The sequence below is a fragment of the Onychomys torridus genome, chromosome 5 (genome assembly GCF_903995425.1).
Source record: "Onychomys torridus chromosome 5, mOncTor1.1, whole genome shotgun sequence".
Classification (NCBI taxonomy): Eukaryota; Metazoa; Chordata; class Mammalia; order Rodentia; family Cricetidae; genus Onychomys; species Onychomys torridus.
The window spans coordinates 113,976,180-113,991,745 of NC_050447.1; the positions used below are offsets into that span (position 1 = coordinate 113,976,180).

At 43.7% G+C, this 15,566-nt stretch overlaps 1 protein-coding gene and 1 non-coding gene across 2 annotated transcripts in view; both read left to right on the forward strand.

Moving 5' to 3' along the window:
- The first annotated feature begins 8,330 nt into the window (after positions 1-8,330).
- Positions 8,331-15,566, forward strand: part of Gcnt2 (glucosaminyl (N-acetyl) transferase 2 (I blood group)) — a 94,570-nt gene continuing 87,334 nt past the window's right edge. Inside the window, exon 1 of the mRNA XM_036186743.1 lies at positions 8,331-9,249. Coding sequence (XP_036042636.1) covers positions 8,331-9,249 — 919 coding nt within the window. The remainder of the gene's footprint in view (positions 9,250-15,566) is intronic.
- On the forward strand, positions 14,788-14,894 carry LOC118584976. The gene has a single exon (XR_004945132.1). It is a non-coding gene; the product is annotated as a U6 spliceosomal RNA (small nuclear RNA).

The following is a 15,566-nucleotide window of genomic DNA, read 5'->3' on the forward strand; positions in this document are numbered from 1 at the left end:
GAGACAGGGTTTCTCTGTGCAGCTTTGCACCTTTCCTGGATCTTGCTCTGTAGACCAGGCTGGCCTCGAACTCACAGAGATCCGCCTGGCTCTGCTCCCGAGTGCTGGGATTACAGGCGTGTGCCACCACCGCCTGGCAAGTTGCATTCTTTTATGTTGCATTTGTTTAACTCTGTAAAGCTGTGTTACTTTGCCTGTCTAAAATACCTGGTGGTTTAATAAAGAGCTGAATGGCCAACAGCGAGGCAGGAGAAAGAACAGGTGGGGCTGGTAGGCAGAGAGAATAAATAGAGGGAGAAATCTGGGAGGAAAAAGAGAAAGAGTAAGAGGATAAGGAGAGGAGGACACTAGGGACCAGCCACTCAGCCACACAGCCACACAGCCACACAACCACACAGCCACTCAGCCACACAGCCACTCAGCCACACAGCCACCCACACAGCCACACAGCCACACAGCCACCCACACAGCCACACAGCCACACAGCCACCCACCCACACAGCCACACAGCCACACAGCCACCCACCCACACAGCCACACAGCCACACAGCCACACAGCCACCCACTCACACAGCCACACAGCCACCCACACAGCCACACAGCCACACAGCCACCCACACAGCCACACAGCCACACAGCCACCCACACAGCCACCCAGCCACACAGCCACACAGCCACACAGCCACACAGCCACAGAGTAAGAGTGAAAGTAAGATATACAGAAGAAAAGGAAAAAGAGGCAAAAGGTAGACAGGATAATTTAAGAAAAGCTGGCAAGAAACAAGCCAAGCTGAGGCCAGGCATTCAGAAATGAGAATAAGTCTCCATGTGTGACTTATTTGGGAGCTGGGTGGCGGGCCTCCCCAAAAAGCAAAAACAAATAATAACAACCCTGGACCATGTACAGCTGCAAATGTATGAAAACTTTTCTTCTGATATTAAAGAGCAGCTAAACAAATTAACAAGGGTTTTTTTGTTTTTTTAAATTTCATCTACTTTTGAGAAAAAACTCTCATTATGTAACTAGTGCTAGCCTCGAACTCCTGATCCTCCTGTCTGTCCCCAAGGGCTGAGCTGACAGGTATGCACTCCCACCTCCATCCTTTGTTGAAATTTAATGGAGTCTTATTTCTCAGCTGGTGATGCATTGGCAAAACAGAGTAAAGCACCTGCTGGTTCATTATAGACTGGTCTTTAAGACACAGGGAGGCCGGGCGGTGGTGGCGCATGCCTTTAATCCCAGCACTCGGGAGGCAGAGCCAGGCGAATCTCTGGGAGTTCGAGGCCAGCCTGGGCTACCAAGTGAGTTCCAGGAAAGGTGCAAAGCTACACAGAGAAACCCTATCTCATAAAAAAAAAAAAAAAAAAAAAAAAAAAAAAAAGGAGACTGGGGTCCCGGGCCTGGTGATCCTGCAGCAGGGCAGTCTGCTCCTTTGACCACTATTCTAACTGAGCAGAACGTTGAAATTGGAAGAAGGGAGGTGATGTTCCTTCCTGGCGCTATTCCTAGTTCAGTCTCAGCCTTGAACAGAACTCAATCCACAGCGGCCATCTTCAGTTTCTGTAACGTCAAAATCCAATTGTGAACTTGATGAGGATAGACCTTTTCCCCACAATATAATGCCAGCGTGTAAGATATATCTGATGCATAAAATATATCCAACCTATAAAACACTTCTAACAGCTAAACTTGGTTATCAACTTGACATATCTAGAACATAGAACCCTCAGTTGAAAAATTGCTTCCATCAGACTGACCAGTGGACATGCTTAAGGAGCATTTTCTTGATTGCTAATGATGTAGGAGGGCCCAAAATATTGTGGGCGGTACTATTGCTAGGCAGGTAGACCTGGGTTGTATAAGAAAGGTCATTGAACATGAACCTAGGAACAAAGGACTAATGAGCGTTCCTCCATAGTCTGTGTTTCAGTTCCTGTCTCCAGGTTCTTCCTTGAGTTCCTGCCTAGCCTTTCCTTGGTGATGGATTGTGTTAGAGCCGAGAAAAAACCATTTCCATGGCTGTCTGATTAAAGCAAGCTGTATTTAGAAGTGCACAAGGGACTGGCCAGGCTGCCTCTCCCTAAGTCAGGGTTTCAGAGAGCAGTCCTTCACTCGCTTTTGAGGCCCCTTTTATGAGGAAGGGTTGGGATTGAGATTAATTGGCTAGTAAGACCTAGACAGACGAGTCAGGGACTCAGAGCTCAAGGCTGCCTCTGGGGTAGATAAACGTCATAGTATCACCTGGACAGAAGAGTGGAGGACTCAGGGCTCCAGGATGTCTCTGGGGTAGATAACTACAACGTACATCTTATGGAATGGGAGTCATTTCGGGTATTCAGGAGTTTAGCAAGGCAAAAGGGGTGGATGTATATCATGGTGTCACACGATAGTGTGGGTTGGAAAACATGGTTTGCAGGATACATTAGGCTTAGGAGTCAGAACCTTATTCTTGTAAGGTAGGGAGACTTAATAACAATGTATAACACTGTGGCTCCTTAACAACAGTGTGGCTCCTGTTCTGGTTTCACATCCGCTGTAAGATTAAACAAACCCTTTCCTCCCCAGGTTGCTTTTGATCATGGCATCTATAAACAGCAACAGAAAACTAGAACAACACCCAATCTAAAAATAACAATATACCCAAGTCAAAACTGATGATTTTCTTCAACGAAGTGGGGCTGTCAACACTCTTGTGGTTTGGGGCTCACCTCCTTCCTTAGCTTAGCCCATGCAGCCTGCAGCGGCCAGGGACTTGTCTGCGTGCAGAGGAGGGCAGGATTCTCACTAGTACAGAAGAGCCTGGGATCTTTCCACTCCAGTCCCAGCCTTGTTTTACTTCAGTTACATGTCTCCGCTGTACTTGACAAGACCAGCTTCTCTTACCCTTCCTTGTTGCCCTCTTTCCAGCCAAGTGAAACCACAGAACCTGATCATTTTCTACCCATTATCCTTCTCTTCCCTGTGGCTTGTCTTCAAGGTCTAAAATCAGCTTGGACATCACTAGCCAGCCTTGAGCAGAATGGGAGTTGGGTAGGGGAGTGTTATAACTGCCTTGCCGCCACAGTCTTCCCAGTACTGCAGGACATCAGTGCGGGTTTTGCTTTAGAACTAAAAAAACAAACAAACAAACAACTAAGACTCATGGGTGACTTAGCTCTGAAGGGAAATCCAAATCCAGAAGCTGATAACCTGGAGAGTCCTTTCCAGCCTGAGCTAGAGGGGGTGGGAAGGGGCTTGTCTTCTCAAATTCCACCCAGACTGAGCTTCGCAGCAGGAGAACACATGACTCCTGGAGGTCCCAAGCCTGTGGAGAGCCTGCCTCCCTTCACCCAATCCAGGGAACTTTTTAACCAGGCTTCCTGGCTATTTTAAAACCCTGGTGCTTCAGGCTATTTCCTGTAGCTGCAAACACCCAGGAGAGTAAGGAAGGGCTCGAAATTCAACTGCAGTAAAAATGTAAGTAAGTAAAAACATAAGTAAGAGAGGAGGGAGCGAGGAGAGTAGGGAATGAACCCAGCAAGATGCCGGTGAACTTCATATTAAAAAATGAGTTTAATCTAGGTTCTGTTCTCTCTGAAACCTCACCAGACTTCCCTAGATTCAGAAAGTTCCAGTTTATTTGGCTTCAGATTTGGGCTCAGAAGTGATGTCAGGATGAATTGAATTGGTTGTAGGAGCACCTTGTGCCTCCTCTGAACTGCCACTAGGGTCCTTCTAGAAATGTCTGTGATTATTCACAGTATTATTTTGGTTAATACCAGTCATTTAAAGAAGAATGAGTATGGGCCAGGGAGATGGCTCAGCAGGAAAGGCTCTTGCCCACAAACCTGACCACCTGAGTTCGGTCTCTGGAACCCACATGGTGGAAGGAAAGAAGACTTCCATAGGTTGTCCTTTGACTTCCATAGGTACACAGAGTTACATATACATGCATGGACACACACCCATAAATAATAAAAAATGAAGATGATTATAATTTCTTTAGGTTTATTTTTACTCTATGTGTATAAATGTATGTGTAGCATATGTGTGTCTGGAGCTTGAGAAGGCCAGAAGAGGTTGTTGGATTCCCTGAAACTGGAGTTACAGACCATTGTGCACTGCCCTGTGGGTGCTGGCAACCAAACCCAAGCCCTCTGTGAGCACAGCATAGCCTCCTGAGCCATCTCTGCAGCCCCATCATATCTGGAGCCAGTTTGTTACCCCAGAGGTAGCCATTTTTCTAGATCCTGAGTTCTATGTGAAAAGATTTTGCACCCTGATAAGCCTCTCTCCCAACGCAGCAATCCAAATCAAACCAAATCAGACTGAATTAGAAAAAGCCCCGGTTTAATGGGTAAAGTGTTCTGGGTAGTTCTCCAGCCCCCCACAGAGGAAACAGGGCTGAGAAACCAGAAAATCACATTTCTGTTTTCTGGGATGCAGTTTAAATACCTTATGGGAGTGGTCTGGAGCATCTCTGAGGGAGGAGCCATGTTTGGCAGGCTTTGAGGTGGCGGGGTGGGAAAGAGGTGGGGGAGGGCAGTTGAGGTGGAGCTTCCACCAAAACACTATGCTCCAGCCAGCTTAATTTGAGAAACATGGAAATAAATAAAAGCTACTTCTGTTAAAACAAAATAAAAAACAAAAGAAAACAAAACAAAGAACACTATGCTCTCCCAGCAGGGCAGGGCAATAAGTGACCCAAAGGAACAGAGACGGTTCGATCCAGCTTGAACATTAGATCAAAGTCAACACCCCACATTCCAAGTTCAGGAGGTGACCAATCTGAATAAAGAAGTCAGGCATGAGTATAGACCTGCTAACCATTCAGTAAATCTCAGGGTGTATGCATGTTTCAGAGTTCAGATGAACATAATGCTACGTCCTTAGGGCACACTCATAAACTCTCACTGAAGGACATTAATCAATTTTTATTACATCAAGACAGCTATACTGAAAGCTGAATTCAGCACTTGTGGGAGGGGATTCCCTCAGTTCAGATGAGGCACAAGGTGCTCCTACAACCAAGCACCAACTCCTACATCTATGGCTTCATAGGCAAACCGGGTGAGCTGCAAAGTCAAGGAGCAGCCAGGTGATTCCTGACCCTTTTGTACCCGTATTATCTGAAGGGCTAGAATAGAGGTAAGAGCCAGAACAAAGCTGATGCCATCTTCTAGATAAATTAGGAGGCAAGACTGCGAGAATGGCTGCACCAATGTAGGCAAGCATAAAATTAGGTGTCTGGAAGGACACCTGAAAGGTCCAAAGGAAGGAGCTATTTGCATTGGAATCATGCAGATTTGAGGCTACTCTCTACAGCTGCATCACACCAGGCCCAAGCAGTTCCTGGAGCAACTAGAGACTGTCACAGGCCTAAGGATTTGCCCACAGCTCATTTCTGGTTATCTGATACATGTGACAAAGAGCCGGGAATGGTCACGATCACATGGCTTTCAGTTGTGGGAAATCAAGCCAGCAATGACCCTGGCCTCTACTCTAAAGGAGTAATTATGAAGTCAGTGAGAAGAATCACTATGAAGGACCATGTATTAACGTGGTTTAATCAACAAGATATAAACTTGCATTTTTCTGTTTGTTTTGGCATTTCCTTATCTTTTAGTTTAGTTTAGTCTACTGCATTTACCTGTTTATTGTGTTTGAGTCTGTGCAAGCACACAAGTATACGCAGATGAGACTACAATGTTCAGAAGTCAGTTCTCTCCTGCTACCATGTGCATTCCAGGGATTAAACTCCAGTCATCAAGGTTTGGCAACAAGCCCCTTTACCCACTGAGTCATATTTCCAGCCATTGGTGGTTTTTTTTTTTTTTTTTTTTTTAATGTTGAGAATTGAACCCATGACTCGTAGCATGCTAAGTAAGTGGTGTACCAATGAGCTACACTGGGAATTCTCCTTGTGTTTTAAATCAAAATGTGCATGTCTGTGAGTAGGGGCTCAGCAAAATATGAAAATGACAATATTCTGTTGGCTCTATAATTAAGATACATTGGAAAGACAGGGATGTTTAATGAGACACATTTGCAGGGTCCCTTATAAACCATCATGTCTGGAATCTCTCACTAAAGTGAGCAAGGAAACTGGGAAATGAAAGCTTAAGCATTCAGTCAGTGTCCATCTGATCACTGTGTACAAATGATGTGGAGAGCAACCGACAGATGAGGACACATGAGTGCCAGTCCTTAGAGATATCCTTTCACATACATGCCACTGGCTACGAAAAGATACGGAACTCATCAATGGATTCTAACATATAATACACTTGGCTCAGATTCAAGGATGAGGGGTATGAAGGAGTAAGATTTCAAAGGAAAGACAGTAGCAATGTCATTTTCAGGAAGTATGGGTGTTAGGGTATCTCTACTACACCCCCACCCACACCCACCCCCGTGCGCCCTCTGTGTCTCAACTTCATTTGGTAAAGAATTCTTTTATACATTATCTGAAGTTTATTCTTATGTTTGACCTATGGTGATAAAAACCATTCTTATTCACTATATACAAAGACACACCTTTTAAACTGTTTACAAATCTGAACTGGATATAGTGACACACACTTGGAGTCCCAGCTCCATCGAGATTAACATGGGAAAGAAGTCAGTTAGAGGAGGAAGACTGGAAGCCCTTTCTTACCCCGGCTTCATCTTACGGATAGAGCTTGTGTAGAAACAAAGCCCTCAGACTATAACCCAGAGAGGGAGGGGTTCTAAAGGATCATAATCTGCCTGTCAGGATTCTTTCCTAAGGTCTTTCCTCAACTCTCCAGCCCACATCCAATCTCGGGCATGCATTGTCCTTTTCTGTTTATGTCCACCCTGCAACGCCTAACTTAAAAGGTGAGATGCCCCCTACTGTTCCCTCCTCCGGGCAGCTGCTGGGATTTTCACCTCACCTGTACTGTGTTCTTCTCTTAAACACAATGAAGTAGTCCTGGTGTTTCTTCCTGAACCTTTTGTTTTGTTTTGTTTTGTTTTGTTTTGTTTTGTTTTGTTTTGTTTTATTGTTTGTTGTTCTTGTTTTGTTTTGAGACAGGATTTCTCTTTGTAACCCTAGCTGACCTGGAACTACTAGCTCTGTCAACCAGGCTGACCTCAAACTCACAGACATCCACCTGCCTCTGTATCCCAAGTGTTGGGATTAAGAACATGTGCTACCACCGCCCGGTCTCTGAGTCCATTTCTAAATTCTTGTATGAATGAGACTAAGAACCTCAAAAGGGAGCCTCAGTTTCCCTGTAAAACTGAGGAGTCCAAGGAGGGAAAATCAAGTGAGGTCAGTCATTAGAGGTCAGCCTGGGCAGTAAATCAATAACTAAAGCTTCCAAAGCTGAAAGTCTCTACACCTGTTCTATTTAAAACTGACTTGGCTCCTCTCTTCTCTGGGCATCAGTGCACTCCACCTGTATCCTGTGTGAGGGAACACAGAACAAATTTGACATTCAGTAACTTTAGCTTCCAGGGAATTTTGGGGTGATGGGAAGCTGTTGGTTCTTTGGTGTTTGTTTGTTTGTTTTGAACAATTAGCCTTTATTCAAAATGTCCCAGTTGCTTCCTGTGGGTTAGATGGTGAGGTCTGAGTAAGAGTTAGTATGCCGTTTTAAGGACCTTCCCTTGCAGCACAGAAAATTAAGCTCAGGAAAGAATTTGGCTCAGCAGGCAGTCATCCACCTTCTTTAAAAGCAAGCCCAGCCAGTGAGGAAAGGGGCATGGAGTATGGGTGAAAAAAAAAAAAAAAAAAAAAAAAAAAAAAAAAAAAAAACCGGCAGGGTTACGCAATTTATTGTCAAGCCTTTTTTTTTTTTTTTTTTAATTGACAAGAGTCTCTCCAGGCAGTGTTCACATGCTTCAAACTCAAGCTTTTAGCTGGGCCAAGCTGGTTAAGCAAACAAACGCAGTCATTTGAATGCAATGATTAACAGGAAGCAGGCACAGTGACCAGCCTTTCACTAAGAGAAGAGGCTTGGCTCAGAGTTTCAGAGCAATGAATTGCCCAAAGATCACTGTCAGTGATCTTTGTGCAGGGACAGGTGAGGTCGCTGGCCCTGGGATCCTCCCTGGAGTGGGGCAATTTTGTGTAGTAATTTGTTGTAAGTTGGTTGGAGGCTGGACAATGGAACTGCTACGGAAGTCTGTCAATTAAAAATGAAAATATAAGCAAGCTAGGAAGAGGTAAGGGAGAGGAGAAAGGACCAAGAAGCTTTTCAAGGCTCATCAGAACCGCATTCAAGTGGGATGATGTCTGGACTTGGAGAAAATGTAAGTTAAAGGAAGCCTCGCTCCTAATGCCATCTCTAAAGACATTGTGCTGGTTTCCTGGTTTTGGAAAATGGGCTCCTGGAACTACTGTCTTTTTAGCCTGTCTCTTATTGCTGCCTTGACGTGTGTACTTATTTACAACAGCAAACTGTGGGTGAACAATCATTTCCCAAGGGCAATTACCAATGTTTCAGTCTTAACAGAAGTCTGTTTTCAAATATTCAGTGGGGAGAGTTTTTACACAGCAGACAGCCCAAGGAAAAAAATCCTAGAAAACTTCACCTGTTCTGAGTACAGGATTCAAAACCACTATATAACAGAAACTCTCTCTGAAGAAGAAGCTGGCTTCCCTCTGGCTTTCACACTGACCATCCACAAAGATTTTGACACTTTTGAGAGACTCTTCAGGGCGATTTACATGCCCCAGAACATCTACTGTGTGCATGTGGATAGGAAGGCAACGGAGACCTTCAAAGATGCTGTCCAGCAGCTACTAAGCTGTTTCCCCAATGCCTTCCTGGCCTCTAAGATGGAACCTGTGGTCTATGGTGGCTTCTCCCGGCTCCAGGCTGACCTGAACTGCATGAAAGATCTGGTGGCCTCCAAGGTCCCATGGAAGTATGTTCTCAACACCTGTGGGCAGGACTTCCCCCTGAAAACCAACAAGGAAATGGTTCAGTATCTGAAAGGGTTTATTGGGAAGAATCTCACCCCAGGAGTGCTGCCTCCAGCTCATATAATCCAAAGGACCAAATTCGTCCACCAGGAACTGTTAAATCATAGAAATCCCTATGTGCACAATACAGCAAGATTAAAAGCTCCCCCTCCTCACAATATGACCATTTACTTTGGCACTGCCTATGTAGCCCTCACCCGTGAGTTTGCTAACTTTGTCCTCAAAGACCAGCGTTCATTGGACTTAATCTCCTGGTCCAAGGACACCTACAGTCCTGATGAGCATTTCTGGGTGACACTCAATAGGATTCCTGGTATGTATATTCTGTTTCTCTCTCCCACTCTCATCTTCCTATCAATAGTGTTATTATTGTTGTTGTTGTTGTTATTATTATTAAGAGACTTGGTTTCACTGTGTCCAGCCCAAGCTGGCCTGGAACTCCTGAGCTGCTGTGACTTACTGAGTATCTGGGTGATTACAGTGATGAGCCACTGTACCTGTCTTCATTTTCATTAATATATATGACATGATCAATGCTAAATAAGCTTCTCAAAAGATAGTAAAGACAAACAGACAAACAACAAAAGAAAAAACAGGGTTGTTTTTTTTGTTTTGTTTTGTTTTTTTTTGTTTGTTTGTTTGTTTGTTTTTGGAGGTGGGGAGTTTTGAGACTGGGTTTCTTTGTGCAGCTCTGGCGGTCCTGGAACTCAATCTGTAGAACAGGCTAGCTGGCCTTGAACTCAGAGATCTGCCAGCCTCTGGTTCCTGAGTGCTAGGATCAATCGCATGAGACACTGTACCTGGCAGTAAAAAGTGATTGAAAATAACAAACTTCTTGGCAGTTTCAAATGTTAGTCTTTTGAGTGTGGAATATTTATTTGTTGTTTTTTTTTTTAATTACTAATTTCATTGGCAAATGGTAATGTTATACATTGATGAGTACAATGTGTTTTGCTATGAGAAAACAGTATGGGCTGAGTGACAACCTACTTAGCGTACCTTGCTTGCCTATCATTCCTGTGGGGAGACCATTGAAAATTGCTGTCTTGGTTGATGTACGGTTGCCAGTCACCCTGCTATGTGGTCTTCTCTAACCTAATTCCTCTCTCTGTCTGGGAGTTTGAACCCTTTGATCTTCAACTCTCTATTCCCTCTCTACAGCAACTATATTCTACTCTATCAACCCCCCTCCCCTTTTTTTTCTGTTAGGGTCCACGTGTCTGTGAAATCATACAGTATTTTGTCTGTCAGTGTCTGGCTTTGTTCAGGTTGTATAATATTTTCCTGACTCATTCATGTAGTTACAAACAACCAGATTCCCCCTTTTGTTGTTGGGGGTTTTTACTCTTTTTGGGGGCCTGCCACCCAGCTCCCAAAACAAATCACTCACAGAGGCTTAGTCTTAGTTTTAAGTGCCCAGCCTTAGCTTGGCTTGTTTCTTACCATCTTTCCTTAGCAAGTTATCCTATCTACCTTCTGCTCTGGGCTTTTCCCATTCTCTTACTTCTGTAAATCTTACTCTTACTCTGTGGCTGGCTGTGTAGCTGGGTGGCTGGCTCTTGGAGTCCTCTTCCTTCTCTGGCTCCTTCTTCTGGATCTCTCTTCTTCCAGATTTCTCCTTCATTATATTCTCTCTGCCTGCCAGCCCCACCTATCCTTTCTCCTACCTTGCCATTGGCCATTCAGTTCTTTATTAGACCATCAGGTGTTTTAGACAGGCATAGTATCACAACTTCACAGAGTTAAACAAATGCAACATAAACAAAAGTAACACAACTTAAAATAATATTCTACAACATACTTTTAAAAGACTGATTCCTATTCTATTCTATTATATATATCTATATATCTATATATATCTATATATATATATATATCTCACGTTGCAATTAATGTAAACAAAAAATTTTTTACAGGAGTTCTACTCACAGACTAGGAGCTATGACTCAAGCCTGTTTTATAGATGATGAAAAAATAGATTAGCAGAGTCAAGATGAAAACTTTATTGTCTGGCTTGGTTTTGCTGATTTCCCCCACTCTGGAACCATAGACCCATCCTAGATGTGGGTTTTCTTTTTACACAAGGCAAAGAGACTGAGCAAATGCTAGCTGCTCAAAAGGGAAAAAAAATTAAAACTAATTCCTATTTTAAAGTAACACCATTATGAGGCAGCATTTGGGAAACAAAGGCAGGCTGAGCTCTAGAAATTCAAGGGCAAGTTGGTTTACATAATGAGTACCTGGCCATCTGGCACTACATTGAGATTCTCTCAATAAAGAGAGAAAGAGCCAGAGTTAGCGCGCGCGAGAGAGAGAGAGAGAGAGAGAGAGAGAGAGAGAGAGAGATAGATACTATAGTGTTGGAGAGAGGAGGGCTCAATAATTAAGAGCTTGTACTACTCTTGCAGAGAACTCAAATTCAGATCTCAACATTAGGCAGCTCACATCTACTGGTAACCTCAGCTCCAGAGAATCTGATGCCCTCTTCTGGTACCCAAGGACACTTTACTCACATGCAGATACCCACATGTACATATATTTATTGGAAAAGGGAATAAAATTAAGATTAAATTATATAAATACAATTTGATGGCTAAATTCTGATCCTTTTAAATGGGAAGTAGATTGATCACCATGTCTATAATCCTAGCATTTGGGAGATGGAAGGATCAAAAATTCAAGGTCATTCTGAATGACACCAAGAGTTCAAGGCCATTCTAGTCTACATGAGTGCCTGTCTCCAAAAACCAAAACTTAAAATACAAAGTGGGAATCGTCGGTGGCACACACCTTTAATCCCGGCACTCGGGAGGCAGAGACAGGCGGATCTCTGTGAGTTTGAGGCCAGCCTGGTCTCCAGAGTGAGTTCCAGGAAAGGTTCCAAAACTACACAGAGAAACTGTCTAGAAAAAAAAAAAAAGTGGAACATGATACAACCTTTAATTTCTCTTCTTTTCTTTTCCTTCCTTCCTTTCTTTTTTATGAGCATGTTTCTTCCTGGAATTATATTAGAAACATAAACAACCCCAAGGAGTTCTAGACCAGTACCTTCTCAGTTGACACAAAGACATTTCAAATTTGTTAGACCACACACTCATCTTTCAGAAGCAAAGACAGTGATAAGCTGCAGTCTCCTATATTTCATCTTTTAAAGCTGATCTTTTTGTTCCTCTTTTTGTTTTTTGTTTTTTAAGACAGGGTTTTTCTGTATAGCCCTGGATATCCTAGAACTCACCCTAGGCTGGCCTCAAACTCAGAGATCCACCAGCCTCTGCCTCATGAGTGCTGGGGTTAAAGACGTGCACCACCACCACCACCACTATCTAATTAAAATTGATTTTCTAGTGTGTATATCAGTTGCTCCTGAATTAGTTCTGCCTTCCTTGACACAAGTTCCAAATGAGTTGAGTAATCACATGTTGTTTACAGTGAATTCAGAGAGTTCTATTTTAATTCAACTCTGAATAGTAGTTGAGACACAGTACATGAGAATCGACTAGAGCTGGGCTTGGCAGTGCACACCTTTAATTTCTCTGCTCAGGAGGCAGAGGGAGTTGGATTGCTGTGAGGCCAACCTGGTCTACATAGTAAGTTATAGGTCAGTCAGTGCTACATAGTGAGAACCTGTCTCAAGGGGGAAAAAATGTAGCTGCCATCAAAGTTCTGTCTGATTAGAGTTTCTTTAGTTTAGAAATTCAACACATACTACGAATGCTACCATCACACGGAGCTTAAGAAAAGCTGCTGAAGACTGCCCCCTGGGGTCGGAAGGAGTGAGCAGACCTCTATGGCTGGGATCCGAACCATTGAGAAGACTTGTTTTAGATCTTTACACACAAAGCTTCCTAGATATAGGAAGTGTTCGAAGTCTGAGTTTCTCAGAACAGGAAGAGGGTGATGTACTGAGTTAATAGAAGCAGGCCTCAAAAACAGGTGGGAACCCCTAAGTATACGCCCCTCCCCCACTTTCTTTTTCTCTCTTCTTTCTCTTCTCTTCCCCCCTCTGTGGTTTGTTGAAACGGTTTTGCATGTAGTCTGGGCTAGCCTCAAACCCTCTTTTCTCTCTCTCTCTCTCTCTCTCTCTCTCTCTCTCTCTCTCTCTCTCTCGACGGGATTTCTCTGTGTAGCTTTGGAGCCTTGTCCTGGAACTTACTCTGTAGACCAGGCTGGCCTCGAACTCACAGAGATCTGCCTGCCTCTGCCTCCTGAGTGCTAGGATTAAAAGTGTGTGCCACCACTGCCCAGCTATTAAAGTTTGGTTTCTTTTTTATTTAGTTATTTTTGGTTCAGGCTAGCCTCAAACTCTAAGCAGTCTTTCTGCCTCAATGTCCTCAGTACTGAGATTATAGAGATGTAATCTTTTGCCCAGCCCTCCCTACCAACAGTGACCAAAACAGGAAAGGTGAAATCCCTACTTCTTCCTCCCATGCTACTTATTCTGTGACACCAACTCAGGCCTGCCACACCAAACTCTACAGCACTGTTCCCAGGTGAGCAGCTAAGGGCTAAAAAACCAAACACCCCACTTCTATTTTTCTTAGGAAGGACCAAGATAAACAAAAAGATATTCAACCTGGAAAAGACCTGAAGTGTCTTCACGAAAAACCTTGTCACTAAAGACAGAAGAAGAGTCTGGGGTCAATAGACAGGAGACGGCAGAGGTTGAGGCGCTGGGAACACAAGCAGAGGAGTTCAAGGCCAGCCTTAGCTATACAGCAAGTTAAAGGCCTATATGAAACTCCAGTTCAAAAATAAAAATTTGGGCAGGGTCTGGCTCAGCTTGTAAAGTGCTTACCGTGCAAGCATGGGGACCTGGGCTTGGTCCCTGCCACCCACATAAAAATGCTAGGCATGGCTGTTCACATCCAGCATCTCATTGCTAGGGAGTAGAGATAGGGTCCTTGGTGCTTGCTGGCTGGTTAGCTAACCTAGCCAATGCAGAAACTCAAGATTCAAGGAGAGACTCTGTCTCAAAAAAAATAAGGTTCAACTAGCAATTGGAGAAGACAACATTGACTTCTGGTCTCCATATGCACATGCACACAAGTGCACACACCACAAACACATATGCATAGAAACACACAATTTTTTATTAAGATTAGAATAAATTAAGATTCTGTAATGAAAGAAAAATGGAACCTGTGGTTATATTTTATCTGTGTACCCCCATAAAGTTTATCTGAGGATCAGAGGAAAAAGCCAGCCACTATAGTAAACATAGAGGTAGCACACACCTTTAATCCTATCACTCATAAGGCAGAGATCTTTCTGGATCTCTATGAGTTCAAGGCCACACTGGGAACAGAGCCAGATGTGGCGGTACAAACCTTCAATCCCAGCACTAACCATAAAGGTCTGGAGGTCTGTACAGACAGACAGGAAGTGACAGAGATGGGTGGGAAGAGGAAGTGATATAGCTGGGCAAAGAGAGGAAATGAGTTGGCAGAATAGAAAAGCATATAGGTGTGGGTATACAGGAAGTAGGTCTCTTTGGCTGAGGATCTCCAAGTGGTGAGAACATGGCTGGCTTCTTTCTGCTTTTCTGGTCTCTTGGTTTTAACCCCAATATCTGGCTCCGGGTTTTTTATTAATAAGACCATTTAGCACTTCATCTCACAGGATCCAACCCCAATTTTGGAAGAAGAATCTAGGATAAGAGATTCTAGACTCTTACTTTCGTGGAAAACCAGAACAACATTGCCCAAGAAAATTTAATACTGACCACATGTCTACTTTTAAAGTTCATAGGAACCACACTAAAACAAACAAAAAGACACTGCTGAAGTTGATATAAATAACATCGTAAGTGTGTTAGTAACATAAATGTGTTAATCAAAAATGTCATTTCTCAGTGCTTGCTTCGGCAGCACATAGACTAAAATTGGAATGATACAGAGAAGGTTAGCATGGCCCCTGCGCAAGGATGACATGCAAATTTGTGAAGCATTCCATATTTTAAAAATATATATAATTTCTCCATGTGGCCAGTGGGTGAGGTAGGTCTGTCATGGATAGATCATGCTGTCCACATTCCTGTCCTCAATGCCATCAAGGGGTGATTGGCTCGACTATCTCTGCTTGTTTGACTTTGCCTTTTTCTTTGAGTTCCAGAGTTCCTACTTGCTGTGGCATGTGCTGAGCTGTGACTCAGACTTTCTTCACCTCCCCTAGTGTATGTCCGATTCCATGCTCAACCATCTCTGAGTGTCATTTGCCTGTTCCCAGGGCACCTGCTTTGGATCCTGTAGCAGAAATGCAGTGAGATTGACATTAACCTCCTTGCACACAGCTGCCTAAGCCTACATCCCAAGTGGAGCTCCCACTATAGCCCACGTGGCACTGTCCTGTGGTTTAAAAGGAGGAAGCAAAAACATGGCTATCTGCGCATGCAACCTTTGAGAAGTTCTTGTGTCTCCTCAGGTAGACTGGGAGACCTGGTTAGCAGACAGGAAGTTCACATCAGGTTTCAGGGCATTACCCAATCAACTTTGGTAACCATTGTGAAGCAGAAGTCCCTGGAAACAAAAACCGAGTCACAGGATTATACATTGTTACTAAGTTTCCCAACAAGAATAAGTTTCTGTGTCCTAAAGGGAATGTACCCTGCAAATCGTGTTTTTCAACCTCCAT